Raw genomic sequence first — 15,216 nt, 5'->3', positions numbered from 1 at the left:
GGCGCGGCGCGGGGCGGGGCCGCGCGGCCCCGCCCCGCGCCGCGCCGCGCGCCAGCCATGGCGCCGGGCGTCACGGGCCTGCGCAACCTGGGCAACACCTGCTACATGAACTCCATCCTCCAGGTGCTCAGCCACCTGCGCAAGTTCCGTGAGTGCTTCCTGAACCTCGACCCGTCCAAGACGGAGCAGCTGTTTCCCAGGGCCGCCAACGGCAAGGCCCCTCTCGCGGGCAGGCCGGCCGGCAGCTCAGCCACCGAGCTGTCGCCCAGGAGCCACGGGGCCGAGGCCTGCGAGCGCGAGGGCCTCTGCTTGAATGGCGGGGCCTCCCTCAGCAGGAGCCTAGAACTCATCCAGAACAAGGAGCCCAGCTCGAAGCACATCTCCCTCTGCCACGAACTGCACACCCTCTTCCGCGTCATGTGGTCCGGCAGGTGGGCCCTGGTGTCGCCCTTCGCCATGCTTCACTCGGTGTGGAGCCTGATCCCCGCCTTCCGCGGCTACGACCAACAGGACGCGCAGGAGTTTCTCTGCGAGTTGTTGCACAAAGTGCAGCAGGAACTCGAGTCCGAGGGCACCAAGCGCCGGATCCTCATCCCCTTCTCCCAGAGGAAGCTCACCAAACAGGTCTTAAAGGTGGTGAACACCATATTTCACGGGCAGCTACTCAGCCAGGTAGGTGTGTGCCCAGCCCATCCCCAGCTGCCCACCACACTGGAAACGGGTTGGTGTAGTAGTTAGGCTTCCCATGCGTAGCTCCCCCAGGCTGTTGGCCTAACTAGGGTAGCCAACATTTGCTGTAACTATGCATAGCTGAGGGCGGCCACTGTACCTTTTACTATACTGTGCGACGGCCTTGTTGGTGAATTTGCCTCCTGTCTTAACAGGCAGATTTTTAGTTCAACTTGCCATATCATTTCACTTTCAGTAAATGTCTTTAATCTTTAATGATGATACAGGTAATATAATATTCCCATTGTTATAATCAAGTACCCATTGTTGGCATGCCATCCTTTGATCAGTTTTAGGAAATTGAAGTTTGCCTATAACCTTGGTTCCATGGGTGTTGTGAAAGAGCACTCTTCCTTCCAAGGCATTCTTTACATACAAGGGAGGGAGGTGGCTCGGAGGATGCCAAAGGGTAAGCAAGTCTGCCTCCTGTTCCCCATGACCTTTCATTTCCTTAGCCATCTAAGGACATGAGTGAAGACTCATAGATAAGGTTTTGTGAGAACATGCAGAAAGAATTTGTAGAGGCAAAGAGGTGGGCAACTTAAAGAGATGCAGGTAAAACCTCTACACTATCTTACTGAGGTTTTGTGTCCGGGTATTGAGGGTTTTAAAAGAATGATGAGTATGAGTAGGATGGGAAGAGGAAGTTTATTTAGGCTTTTATTTTTCAGCGTGTGAAAGGGGACTGTTTCTCAGCACTTCCTCTACCCCTCTGAGGGTCTGTAGGAAGAAAGGTGCATCTGGGAAGGTTACAGCGGGGGAGGAGGTCTGATCACAAGGTACTTTGAGCGGGGGAGGAGGTCTAATCACAAGGGATCAGTGTAGGGATGCTGCAAGAAACAGGGCAAAAAGAGGCAAGTTGGACTGGATGGAAGGAGCAAAGTCTGGAGAGAACAAGAGTATGAGGATGAGAGAAGCAGACAGGAATCTGCAAATTCTCCATCTCAGATTGATGATGCCTTGCCTCCATGGTAACTTCCATCTGTAATACTGCAGCATTGAATGGCAAAGCATGCTTTATGAGAGAGGAGAGAAAGGGGTAGGTAGTAATAACTGCTGTGTGGTTTTCCAGTTCCAGCTAGCGTCATGGTTAGAGATACATACCAGAAGTAATATGCTCTAATTCTCTTAAAATTATGTTTATTATTTTAATATTACAGTTAAATGTTTTTGGAAAACTATGCACTTAGTTTTGGTTGTTATGTGCTAGCAAAAATGTATGTGGGAAGCATGGAAGTTATATAACCTGTAAACCAATCTTTTCACTCTAGGTCACATGTGTATCATGCAATTACAAATCCAATACCATCGAGCCCTTTTGGGATCTGTCCCTGGAATTCCCTGAACGCTATCACTGCATAGAAAAGGGGTTTATCCCTTTGAATCAGACTCAGTGCCTGCTCACCGAGATGCTGGCCAAGTTCACAGAGACAGAGGCTCTGGAAGGGAGAATCTACGCTTGTGACCAATGTAACAGTGAGTGCTGGGGGTAGGGGTGGGTGTGTGTAACTGGAATATCAGTTTAAGGTGTTTCACTTGCCACTTTAGTCAAAAGTAACACTGTAATATTGAGTGGGTTTTTTTGTTTTGTTTTGTTTTTTGCGGTACGCGGGCCTCTCACTGTTGTGGCCTCTCCCGTTGCGGAGCACAGGCTCCGGACGTGCAGGCTCAGCAGCCATGGCTCACGGGCCCAGCTGCTCCGCGGTATGTGGGATCCTCCCGGACCGGGGCACGAACCCGTGTCCCCTAGCATCGGCAGGCGGACTCTCAACCACTGTGCCACCAGGGAAGCCCTGACATTTCTTATTTAAAGTTCAGGTGGCATAGCCTGTTTGAGGCTATAGTATCAGAAAAGTGTGCTTTTGTCCTGAATTTGTAGATTTAAAGTACAATGAAACCAAGAAAGGAAGTCATATGGTGCATTGCTCTATGGCAGCTTCATAGTTATTGTCACATGCCTGAAAGGTTCACATCTCAGAAGGGTCATAAGGAAGTATTTCTCTATCATGGCTTTAATTGTAAAGTGGAATTTTTCTATATGGCTCTGTGAGTATCTTATGCACCCCCCATCCCCACCCCCATGTCTTACCACACTAACACTTACTGCTTTTGCTAACCCAGCATGGACAGAGGAAATGCAGAGCAAATACTTTGAAGCTGATGTTTGGGTTTCTGGCATATAGAGATTTGGAAACTAAGATGAATGGATTGTTCAGAGATCTGAAATCAATTTGCAGCCATACTGTAGTCTGGACTACAAGTTTTGGGAACGACAGTTTTACAGTAGCTGTTTTAATACTTCTGCACATGGTTTTTTAAAGTAGTACACCGTGGGAAACCTGTTCTCTGTGAAGAATCAGGATAAAAATCAAGTCACACCTGCTATCATTTTGCCATTTTAAAACAAAATTTGAAGTGCTGTATTTGGTTAACCATAAACTCACCTATCCTGTTCCATATTGAGATATAAAGGCAGTGACTTAAATTATCTTACTAGAACATTGTTTTTTCTTTTTAAAATAGTGATTCATAAAGCTTTATACTTGTAAGGAACAGAAGGATGTTAACAGCCTTAACTGTCATTCTTGGACTTGATAGATTATGCAAGAAATACTTTTTTTTTACTTTTGCAAGAAAGGATTGTTTTTCTGGTTGCCACATTGTTTTTTCTTTTTAAAATAGTGATTCATAAAGCTTTGTACTTGTAAGGAACAGAAGGATGTTAACAGCCTTAACTAGATCATTCTTGGACTTGATAGATTATGCAAGAAGTACTTTTTTTTCATTTTTGCAAGAAAGGATTGTTTTTCCAGTTGCCATATGTGCCCATTTTTCAGTATTTCTATAGACAGGTTCAAATAGCAGGGAAGGAAAGCTATGGTGAAGGGATGAGATGCATTGATCTGTTGCTTGTGAAAGTTTCAAAACTTTCAGTCTTCCACCTTTCTGTGTGGCCAGCTTAATCAAATGGGAGACAGAACTGATCAATCTCAATTGAATCAGTAATATCTTTTTCTTTGTGAATTTCATTTTAGGGAAACAAAGCCGTATTCTATTATTGTCTTCATCTTAGCTCACTTACTCCCTCTGCTGAGAGTAGCAGTCACTGCCAGGATTCCCAGGCAGAGCTGCAGTAATTTTCAAAAATCTGCTGGTGAACAGGAATGTAAAATAAGGCCAGGCCCCTCTTTGAATTCTCTTTCCGCTCATGCTCTCACATATCATGACTACCGGCCCTAGTAAAAGCTGCAGTCTATTATGAGAAGCAACAGCTCCACATCGTATTGTCACAGAAAGCTCCTGGATACGTCATCTGGCTGTGACTTGCTACCTTTCACGAGTGGTACAGACAGGACTTCGAAATCAGATGCCAAGCTCTTCAGACACTGAGACCATGATTTCAACAGCTCAAAGACAATCAGCAGGCACCACAGTGGACCACTAATTTTATATTCCCATCCATTCACCGATTTAATTAATATAGTAACAGAGCAGTCATCAGTAAATGGTTATAGAGAAGGCTTCTGATGGAAATTAAGAGAACTTCGTTTCCACCGTTTGCTTGCTGTAATTTAGAAACGCATTTCACCCACAGTTCACTATCTTTAGAAACAAAATTGGAGTCTCAAGCACTGGTTCTGCTTTGGACTGGGTGTATTTGGCCAGCCTGTCAGCCTTGTCCTGCATGTCTAGCAGTGTGCTGTCACCAAGAAACATGTTTCAGAAAATAGGTATGGCATAAAAATACAAAACCAGGGACTTCCCTGGTGGTCCAGTGGGTAAGACTCCATGCTCCCAATGCAGGGGGCCCAGGTTCGATCCCTGGTCAGGGAACTAGATCCCACATGTATGCCACAACTAAGACCCAGTGCAGTCAAATAAATAAATAAATATTTTTTAAAAAAACAATAAAAATATAAAACCAGCAGTTTCTTTTCTAAATATTTGTATAGGCCACAAGCATGGGGGGAAAATCTGTTTAAACACGCTGTCCTTTAGTAATCCTGTGTCCTCTTACCTTTTCCCTAAGGCTGAAATATATGCATTATCCCCCATTTCACAGGAAAGGAAACTGAGATTCCTTTCAGACAGTGGGAAGGACAAAGGATGCACCTTACAACTGAGTCAGCCTTCTTTAAGCAGCCATCCCAAGAGTGCCACACAATCACTCCTTTCATCTCAACCAGAACTTCCATGGCCACTCCGTGCAGGCATGCGAGGCTGGGAAATGCAGTCTTAGAGAGGGTCACATTGCTGCCCCAAATATAATTGAGGTTTAATACTGAGAAATAAGAAGAATGCATATCGAGTGGCAAGTCACTGTCTCTGCCATAGCTCGGAAAGAATGAGTCTCCTCACAATCTATGTCTTATGCCTTCCCAAACCATATAGGCAAACGACGAAAATCCAATCCAAAACCCCTTGTTCTGAGTGAAGCTAGAAAGCAGTTAATGATCTACAGACTACCTCAGGTCCTCCGGCTGCACCTTAAAAGATTCAGGTGAGCTTGCTCTGGGGCATCCCACGTGGCTGTGAGCTGTGGGAATAGCTACTTCAAAGGCTTTGGCGAAGGCAGATGTCTTCTTCAGTGTTGGGAGGAGAAGCCTGTTCCCTAGAGGCCTCACGCTTTCCATGGAGTGTATGGTTCATGCCCAGTGAAGCAAGCTGATGTCGGGGGCCAGGACTGGGCTTCTGCTCTCATGGTCCTATTTAATCAGCTAGCCTGCACTTGGGTGTCTGTGCTTGAACATTTCCTAGCCTCGCTTGGGCTTTTATAGATTCATCTTCAGAATAAAGTAAGAGATAATCTGTGAAAAGGAGGGCAGGAGGTAAAGTACAAAAAGAGTATTGCCTGAATTGCTTGTTCAGGGATTTCTAGTTTCAGAGAACATGCAATATTCACAGGAAATATATGTGAACATTGATTACCACTGTCTTGTTGTGAAAGAAAAGCAAATCCAGAAGGTTAAATGTTCTCCGTTCCCTGTTTTACCTACCTCTGCCTCTGATCACACATGCCATTTCTTACTAGTAAGAAGTTTATATCCATGTTCTAGGTGGTCTGGCCGTAATCACCGAGAGAAGATTGGGGTCCATGTCGTCTTTGACCAGGTATTAACCATGGAACCTTACTGCTGCAGGGACATGCTCTCCTCTCTTGACAAAGAGACCTTTGCCTATGATCTCTCCGCAGTGGTCATGCATCACGGGAAAGGGTTTGGCTCAGGACACTACACAGCCTATTGCTACAACACAGAGGGAGGTGCGTGCGCTTTACTCTGTGGGGTGGGGGACACAAAAAAGGGTTGGTTTGTCCACATTTCATTCCTTTTATTTAATCTATAGGGGGATATTACATACATTAAAATCCAGTGGAAAGAATTACGAAAGATGGATTCAAATTTTGGATATATCACTAAGTAACAACATTTGATTGTTCTAAGAATTGACAGGAACTAACATGTAAAAGTGCTGAGCACCGTGTCTAGTATGTAATGGTCAGTTAATGTTAGAGGTTATTGTTGTTACTAATACTTCTGCTGCAGACTTCAGTTTCATTCTTGGTTTTGCAGAAACAATATGACCCATCTAACTTCATGGAATCTCACTAGCCTCAGCTCATAACAAAGCTGAGGACACTTACTGAGCACTTACTAAAAAGGCCCTTCCCAAGGAGCCTTCAGTCCTTGCCCTCAGAGCAGAGCCTCCCAGCTACCGCGCTGAGGCAGGTGGGCTGCGAATGTGTTTTCAGTAGTGTACCCATCCTGAACCTCTCAGCCCTTGGGGTAGCCAGAGGGAGCCTGTAAAAAATAACTTTTTATTCCTTCTAAGTGTTCCTTTATCACTTCTCTCTATTTACACTCCCCCTCTCTTCCTCCTCCTTTTCCCATCTCTTAGCCCCCAGTCTCCTGTCTTTGTAGAAAACCCTAATGGGCAGTGAAGAAGACTGAATGAAATGAAATGAGGACAAAAATTATAGTCGGTCGATACTGCAAGCAGTATTGTGGTGGGGCTTGCGGGGTTAAAACCAGTGGTTTCAGGGAAGTCTGTTGGTTTCATTTACTTTTCTCTTTGTCCACCACTAACAATCAAGGGTTGGATCTATTCAGAGCTCCTCTGTCCCTTTCCTCATCTCCTTGTTTGCCTGGTGACTGAAATATAAGTTGGGTAGTCATTTTCTCTCTTTCTTTCATTTGGTTTCCTAGGTTTTTGGGTCCACTGCAATGACTCAAAGCTGAATGTATGCAGTGTCGAGGAAGTGTGCAAAACTCAAGCCTACATCCTTTTTTACACTCAAAGAACAGTTCAGGGCAATGCAAGAATCTCAGAAACCCAACTCCAAACTCAGGTGCAGTCCAGCAACAACGATGAGGGCAGACCACGGACCTTCCCCTGAATGGGAGGCACGTATCGAGGACTGGCTTGCTTTTAAACTCTTGGTTTCTATACATCTTTCCTCGTATAGGAAATAAGGTTTACTGCAGGAACAGATTACTAGGTTTGCGTCACTGGGTCTAGAGCAGAAGGTGCCAGGTGACTCGTGTGCTATCATAAAATTTGTAGCAACTTTCTTTTAAATGGGTTTAGAAATTCCCTCCTTCGTTAAAACAAATCAAAAGGAGTAACTTCTATGAAGACTCTTTCATCAGTTGCTTCCGAATATAGAGGGATCTGGGTGGAGGAAAGAGGGAGTAAATTGGTCATATCCAGGCATGTTCTTTCTATTACATGATTCCCCTGCTAATCAGGACTCTTGCAGCACCAGAAGAACCCTCCTGATGTGAGCAGCCCTCGACAGAGCACGCAAGGAGGGGCCCTGGGCTGGCAGCTTGCTGGATAGGATTGGTTCCAAGGCGGAAGGTGAAGTCTAAGGATTTTTTCCTACAAAGGAAGTAGCCCTCAAGGGTTAAAAATCTGCAGACTTCCTTTTTTAGGGGATAGCAGTTGAAGAATGGAATGAGATGCATGGAGGAAATTTCTCCATGTGAAATGGGAGGTTTTTCATGTGTCATACTCTCCCTGGCTGCTGCTGTCATTTAATCATACCACATCTTCTGAGATGGCATGAACATCCCTTCATTCTAAAGAAGGAGCAGTTCACATGGGGAAGCAAGAAACTGGTACATGACATGTTCTCTGTGGCACACTGAGCCTAAGGGCACTCCTGGCTACCTAGTTCTGTAGCAAATCCCTGGTTCAGGTCTAGGGCAAGCACATAGTTTGGTTTAAATTGGTCTTTGGGTCAGTTGTCTGAGGCCTTCTCAGAACTCATTTGGGGGTGGGGGTGGGGGATAGCCAGTGGCCCAGGGCTTATCTAAATGCCCGTCACCCATTTCACCCTGGTGCAGCATGCAGCTTTTCTTAACCTGCAGCTTATTTCCTGTTCACAAGATGTGGGAGCTTTTGCTTTTCTAAGGCTTAGGAATCCTCCTCCTGTATGTCTGAACAGTTTATTGTTGACAGTCCTGGCCTGTTTCCTCCAAAATCTGCTAATCCCTACTGTTTCTTTACCCACCCACACTCAATCCATCAGAGAAAAAAAAGCAAGAGTGCCCTGTCCTTAACTCCAGTGCTAGTAAAATATATCTTTCTTTTCTAAACTGGGTCAGTTTCTAAGTGGCATGAAATTGCCCAGATGGAAACTCTCTGCCCTATCAGGCACCACTGAATTTCCCTTCTCAGTCCTTCGCTTAGACTCACTAGTAAAAGTGAATGCAAACCGTAACTCTCACTGTGGGAGTGCTGCAGCCCGCCTCAGCCTGTCACTCTGAATGCTCATCTTTTGACTGAGTATGTCATACTAACATTTCAATTCAGGTAGAAGTACAGTTGCCACCTGAAGAGGATGGATGTGAAGGGAGTTTGGGGAGGGATGGGAAGTTGGGAAAAGAAAGGCTAAAGAATGAGATTCAAAGGTTTAGCAATGTTGAGGAACCACATTTCCCAAGCAGATCTGTAGCATTTGCTGTTGACCTCTTTTGAGATGAATTCTCCCATAGGACCTGCCAGACAGCACTGAGACTTGGAGGAAATCAGACAGAACATGGCTCACCCTGATAAGCAAGAGGAGTGACTATATTTTAAATTAAACTTGCTTTTTCCAACACTGTGAGGTTTCTGTAATATTTAGCTTTTATTTGGAAGCGATAGCGTATGGCATTTTTTATGCTATTTGGTTTATATTGTCTACTGCAGGCTTCTTTGTACAAGCTTGGCCCGGGCTTACCCTCACCTGGACACTGTTTTAAAGTGTCACAGCTGCCCATGCTGTCAGAGGCTCTGATGTGAGGCTGTATCCTCTAGATCCACATTTTTAAGTTGGCATGATTGGTGATGACTTTTGGTGGCAAGAGAAAGGCGCATTAACTCAAAAAAACCCAAGGAGAGTAAAAAGGGAAGGAAAATATAAATTGTGCCTCATCTTTCATTGAATGCTATATTTATTATTCTAGAAAAAGAGAACTTACAAATGGAGAAGTACTAATAGAGCATCTACTTCATCCCTCAGGCTGTCCAGGGGAAAACAAGAAAAATAAACATCTAATAGAAAATTAAAAGATCTTCAAATTTAATTCTTAAAAATAGTTTTATACCAAGTATTAAGGATTATTAAGCAAAGGACTTTGTAAAATAAGTGCTTAAATTAGCTGAGCACACATTGTATCAAATTAACAAAATCATTTAAAATGAGTTGGAATAGAAACCAATACCTCAATGAGCTGCACACACTTGAAGGTGCCCCTGCAGTGAGACACCTCAGGTACCCAGAGGCAGCAGCACTAGACGCTGTTGAGAAGTTAGTATTTATGGAGATTTTAATTAAAGAAAAGAGTTTCCTGCTGCATAAGCCAATGGCTGTTGTGAGGGAAATGTCCCTTTGCCTTTAATTTATTTACATACTGGAAGTAGATGAATTTCTTAGTTGCATCTTACTTTAAGTCGAAACATTGTAAAGAGAAGAAAATAAGAACCGGGTAGAAGTTGACTAGATGCTGCCAAATCAAACCCAAGATCTCCTAACTGAACCTTACGAGCCTGCTTCTTTCCCAGACAAGTAGTTGGAGTCCCGTTCTAGGAACCCTTTGTAGTTGGCTGGTGTGTTTACTTTTTGCTGTAGCCAGCCAAGGTGAATGCACCCTGGCCCCTCAAAAAGGATTTTACCTCAATCTAGCTTGACCCTCATACTTGTGGTTGCCTCTGAGAGCATCCATGCTAGTGTTTGTTTTTTTTTTAAAAAAAAAAAAAAAAAAAAAAAAGATTAGGAATGCCCTCAATGGCCAAGAACTGAACTCTTATTTAAAGGTGGGCAGACCTCTTGCCTGCTTTGATCCAGTCCCTCTCAGGCTGATGGGGGCAGTGCCACACTGTAAAGAATTTCCAGATGTCTCTTACAATGTCATGAATAAAATTGGAAACTATAGAAGTGTTAATGTGTCCTATGGACTCAATAGCAGAGTTTATTTTTGTTTTTAATGGCAAGGCTTCTAGAGTCAATGATTGTATGAGTTCCCCGCTCAGGCTATGCTTACAGTTCCATCAGAGTGCAAGAACTAATGAGGTGGGTTGACTGGCAGTGGAGCATGGCCCTAGCCAGGTCCCAGTGTAAACACGAGAGAGGTCAACAGTAGTACAGAATGAAAACCTGGTTGGGTGTTTGGGGTTGGGATGTGGGTGGGCAGGGAGGGAGAAATGGAGTTTGTTTTACTTACTGATAAAGCTTTGTGAACTAATTTTATACAGTTCATAAAATTTGGTGCCTTGTACCCAATTATGGTTTGCATGGGATTGAAAAGATTAAGGGAAAGGATTCCTTCTTGTCGTTTCAAGTGGCAAATGGATCTGTATAGTGTAAAGGACATTTGGTGTCAAGACTTTTTAAAAGCATTTCATATCTTGTGTGTGTAAAAGCAAATTATTCTTACCAGCAAGTTCTGAAATTTTAATTGTAATATCCAAAATCTTTGTGTTTGATTATTTATCAGTGTCTCCTTTTCAAGGCAGACTATGTACCCCATTCTTTTTTTACCACCCCTTTTATGTTCCAATCATTAGTTCAGGCCTTTTTAAAATCAGGCTGCGAGGGCTACCCCTTCCTAAACATATACTGTATTCCTATCTGGGATTATATCTTATAAGTGGAAGGGCTGCTTTTCCAGCTGGTTGGGAGAGCACAAATATTCAGAAGAAGGTCTTTTAGTTTTTCTAATGCTGGGCAACGTATGGTAGAAGTCAAACAGAAACGGTTCCTCCTGAAGTGGTACCTTCATTAGTTCTGAAGTTCTTTTGCACAAAATTTCAGGAAGCAGTGTAGAACACAGTCCCCTATATGTGAACCTTTAGATTGTAAGGCAAGCCAGTGCACTGTGTAATATGCAAAAAAGAAGGCTCAAAGAACCTGTCCCAGCTCCCCAGCCCCAGTCCCTGGCAGCTGCTGACTGGGATGGTGCTGAGTGGCTGTGGAAGGGGAAGAGACCCAGCCTGCTCACCTGCAGGGCTATAAACACAGCATGTTCCTTTTACTCCCACCTTAAGGTTTCCAAGACTTCACCAAAGGGTGTTTAAAAAGCTTACCACTCGAAGCACATATAATAATTGGATCCCTCAGCCTAATTAGGTGAGGGGGTTGTATCTTTGGAATAAAACCTCCCATGGCCACTGAGTTTCTTTACCAGGTAAGTATGAATCTCCCTGGTGGTTCAGATTCTTTTTTGAAGTTAGCACTAAAGCTGAAAAGCGCCTTCTGAATATGACTGTGAGTTTAGTTTATATCTTCCACGTTTAAATTCACCATTTTCTTGGTCTAGGGCTTTGACTTTAACCACTGTGTACTCAACCCAAACACTGCTCTAAGTACACCATAGCCACTAGAGCATTGAAGTGAATGGTCATTTTTGTGGACTTTCTCCATACTGAATTCTGCTGGCATGTTTCTATTTCAAATCTAACTAGGTTGTGTAAGAGATTTTCATAGTACTGTCATACTATGTTATGTGTTTACATCCTGTCACACGGTGTTAACTAGCCTGGGCTAAACACCGTATGACAGGATGTGAAACTGAATTCCCTTGAGGAGAAATGTGCTGAAATGATGAAAACCAGCACTTTCATTTATGGAATGATTATTCATCAGAATTTGAGGAAATTGTAGATTTGGTAGCTTTAATCTGCAAAATTCTTATCACTTTCGGGAATTAAGGCAGTTTAAATGAAACTTTACCTTACCAGCTTTATGGCTTTATAAACCAACAGTGGCACTGTTACTTGAAGCTAAAACATTAAATTTTAAGTGAAACTTGAATTATGCTTTTGGAAGCTGCCATGTCTTTAATTTTGGCCAGATTTTGATTTTTAGCTTTGAAAATTTTTATCAAATAGAACTGTTCACAATTATGAATAGATCAGGTAGCAGACTTCAAGGATGTACGTTTCACTCCTATAAAGAACAGGAGGTGCTGGTATTTCTAGTCTTAGCGCAGCGGTCTGATGCAGGCTGAAGGGATTTAAAAGTTTCCTTCCTGGTCACCATTTGCGGGGGTGATGTCTTTAAACCTAAGCCTTGCTCCATGTATGTTACCTTTCCTCATCAGATATGAACTTGTCAGAGCATCTGTGGTCCCCGTGTAGACTCTTAAAGGATCCTGCCTTCATGTTAAGCCAGCCACAGGCCTGAATTCATACAAGCTCAAACTCCTTCCTCCTGAGAGATGGGACCTCCTCCCTGATTAATGCTCATAAGAGAATGGTGCTTTTCTTTAACATATAAAAAATCTAATTCCCTAACAGCTTTCTTAACCACATTTATGCCAGCAGGATCAAGAAGGACCATTTTATTCTATTTACCTTTAGTGAACAGATTGCTAGAGACAACACCTGTCAACTAACAATTAGGCCACTGTGGTGCATTTATACTGACCCTCCTTTCCAATTCATGTCCTTTAATCCCATACCAGTTCCGTAAGAGACTCGGCACGGAAAAGTAGTATGTATTTTTTTTAAATGCCTAGTAGAGCAAATCAACTAGAAAAATTGCCAAGGGGAGCCTGTCACTATGTCCACACCTTGCTAAGCCTATGTGATTCTTTCCATGCCAGTTCCTTACATATTCCATTTCCAAAGAACCCCACACTCCTGGACAGTGGCACTACCATGAATTTTAGGGTCAGAAAATAATCTATTTCCTTGTGAAGGAAGCAGCTTCCTCACGCAGTGTCACTTCAGTGCCCACTGCCCAGGCTTACTTACCCCTTGCCTCTACCTGCACCTCACTGCCCTCAAATCCCACTGTACTACAGCAACAATGCCTCCCTGGTGCCTGGAAAACCCACCCAGTGCACTAAAATGCTATGCAACACCAAATGACTTCTTCCCTTAGTACTGCTCAAAAATGGAAATTCCTCAACAATATGCTTCATCCTATGCTAACATCAATGAACGGTGGCTCCAGTTTCCTTTTCTTTTTTAATATGAAGCAAACCATCTCTGTTACAATCCATGTTTGGGGCTTGTTCCTGTCTCTCTCGAGTGTGAAATATAAATCATGTTTTTATGATTTTTGTAAATCTTGACTTTTTACACCTTGTTTTTGTAAGCCGAAGTTTCTTATTAAAAGAATAAAATGGCTGTCTTCGTGTACAGTCTTTATTTGTTAAAATACCATTAGAATATTCCTCAGGACAAGAGCAAAGATCATCCCCTGCAGAAACTTTGGAACTATGTACAGAACTTTACAGAACACAGGACAACACTTTAGCTGAACCCTACCTGCTGACCAGAGAAGGGTGTTCTGAGTGGACTCAGCAAAGAAAAGGAAATCAAGCAGGGAAGGAAAGGTGCCCATCTGAATCAAACTTCAGCTGCCATCAGGGCAAGTCTTGTGACGGTCACAGATCGGAGGCTCTGTTTTTGGAAGGTTCGAGTACAGCACGGGTTCCATGTGTCTGCAGTCAGACAACACGTGGCATTAGAAATGTAAAATCACTAGAGGGAAATTGGTAAGAGACTCATCCCTTGGAACATCTGGAGACACATCTAACTAGGAATAGCCAAGGGTTTTACATCAAGTCTCTTATCTATTATTTTGTGAATAGCTGATATAAATTATTTCTTATCCCAGTCTCTAGGACTCCTAAAACAGGCAGAACATTGGTTAATGCTTACCTTTACGGCTACACCCCAGGCTGAGGTGCCATTAGGTCAATGTCACTCAAATTCCTGGCCAGCCAAACTCCGGCAGCAAAGAGTCCCAAATTGAGGATCAAGTTCCTGGAAAAAATGCATCCCTTTAACCCTGTGGTCACTGAGTCACGTGTCTTTGGTCAGTAAAAGATGGGCTGGGGGGTGGGGGGAAGCTTCCCATCACCACCCTGGAAACCGCCCCCTCCCAAGGCAAAAACACTTTAGAATCGCAAGAGCATCGATCGTTACATAATAGGTTGCCCAAGATCCACATGGTTATTTAAGGTTCGTTTCTACGTCTAGTAAGAGTAGGGCCAAATGCAAAACCCAATTAAGTACTCGTCCAGGGCCGAAAAGCCTGTTTACGTGTTGGCGCCTCCTCTCCCCGGGTCTCCGCGGGCAGAGTGAGATTCTCTAGACAGAGCCCGGTGACTGAAAGGAGCGCTCTGGCCGCACGGGAACTCTCCCGGTCAAGGACCTCAGCAAAGCACAGCCAGAGCCACGAAAAGGCCGAGATACTGGCGGTGTAAATAATCCGGAGGGCCCAGCCTCGGCGAAGAAGGAAACCTGGCAGGTATGTGTACGTGCGCGAAGGGCAGGAGAGCGACCAAGGTCCCGTGCCTCGGTTACCTGCGGAAGTCATTCCTATCGGTGGCGAAGCGGTAGACGCCCCGAAGCCAGTCTCCCACGTTGTCTGGGATTTCGGGAGCTTCATTTGCCGAGCCCGCAGCGATCACGCCGGCCCCACTGGAAGCCATAGCAGCACCCCAACCCTCCGTAAGGTCTCTCACCACGCCGCTTGTCGGCGCCAGCAGATCACGCAACTTCCGGCCTCGCATTTCCGCTGGCTACTCGCCGACAGAGGGCGCAGTGGCTTGAGCTTGGTAAGACGCCGGGAGCGAGAACTCCCGGGCTGCGAGTCCGCGACATCTGCCGGGCAAGGAGCGCCGTCCAGCTCCAACCTCCCCTGGTCGGGTTCCACCTCCGGCTCCCTCCTGGCCTTCGGCTGGCCCACCGCCAGTCACAGGTGGTCTCTGAGTGATCACTTCGTTGGCTCAGGAGGAGGATGCTGAGGATGGGGCTGCCTAGCCTGTGGGGGTGGGGTAGGGTCTCGCTCAGCAGGGGATGCGTAGCTTTAAGGAATGGGGCTCCCCAAGAGTCTCCATGAAAAGTCATAGAATGCGCGGGCTAAAAGGAAGCACTCCAAATTTGTCATTTCGCCGCCTCTCCCAGCCATGGGCCCTGATGGCGTTCAGTCTAGGATTTTTATAGGGGGAGGAGAGTTTTGCTCTCTCACCGTACAGATTACCT

At 44.7% G+C, this 15,216-nt stretch overlaps 2 protein-coding genes across 2 annotated transcripts in view; one reads left to right on the top strand and one right to left on the bottom strand.

Annotated features, from left to right (window-relative positions):
* USP49 (ubiquitin specific peptidase 49) overlaps positions 1 to 13,350 on the top strand; it is an 81,658-nt gene extending 68,308 nt beyond the window's left edge. The window contains exons 4-8 of the mRNA XM_027127231.1: positions 3 to 672; positions 2,001 to 2,205; positions 5,122 to 5,230; positions 5,787 to 5,992; positions 6,936 to 13,350. Of these exons, the coding sequence (XP_026983032.1) occupies positions 3 to 672; positions 2,001 to 2,205; positions 5,122 to 5,230; positions 5,787 to 5,992; positions 6,936 to 7,126 (1,381 nt within the window). The 3' untranslated portion in view covers positions 7,127 to 13,350. The remainder of the gene's footprint in view (positions 1 to 2; positions 673 to 2,000; positions 2,206 to 5,121; positions 5,231 to 5,786; positions 5,993 to 6,935) is intronic.
* Positions 13,351 to 13,352: 2 nt separating this feature from the next.
* Positions 13,353 to 14,774, bottom strand: TOMM6 (translocase of outer mitochondrial membrane 6). Its single transcript, XM_027127230.1, has 3 exons — positions 14,536 to 14,774; positions 13,888 to 13,992; positions 13,353 to 13,667 (listed from the first exon to the last, which is right to left on the bottom strand). The coding sequence occupies exons 1-2, from the start codon at positions 14,742 to 14,744 to the stop codon at positions 13,896 to 13,898; spliced, it is 306 nt and encodes a 101-aa protein (XP_026983031.1). The 5' UTR covers positions 14,745 to 14,774; the 3' UTR covers positions 13,353 to 13,667; positions 13,888 to 13,895.
* Positions 14,775 to 15,216: the final 442 nt, after the last annotated feature.

This window comes from Aethalodelphis obliquidens, unplaced genomic scaffold, assembly GCF_003676395.1.
Source record: "Aethalodelphis obliquidens isolate GAN/ISIS:26980383/991018 unplaced genomic scaffold, ASM367639v1 scaffold31, whole genome shotgun sequence".
Taxonomy (NCBI): Eukaryota; Metazoa; Chordata; class Mammalia; order Artiodactyla; family Delphinidae; genus Aethalodelphis; species Aethalodelphis obliquidens.
Note: the sequence above shows the minus strand (reverse complement) of the source record. Positions and strands in the feature narration are given on the sequence as shown.

Coding starts and splice junctions, on each gene's coding strand:
- TOMM6 (XM_027127230.1), bottom strand. CDS start 14,744: ATGCGAGGCCGGAAGTTGCGTGATCTGCTGGCGCCGACAAGCGGCGTG. Junction 13,993..14,535: donor GATAGGAATGACTTCCGCAG/GTAACCGAGGCA, acceptor CATTTTTTCCAG/GAACTTGATCCTCAATTTGG.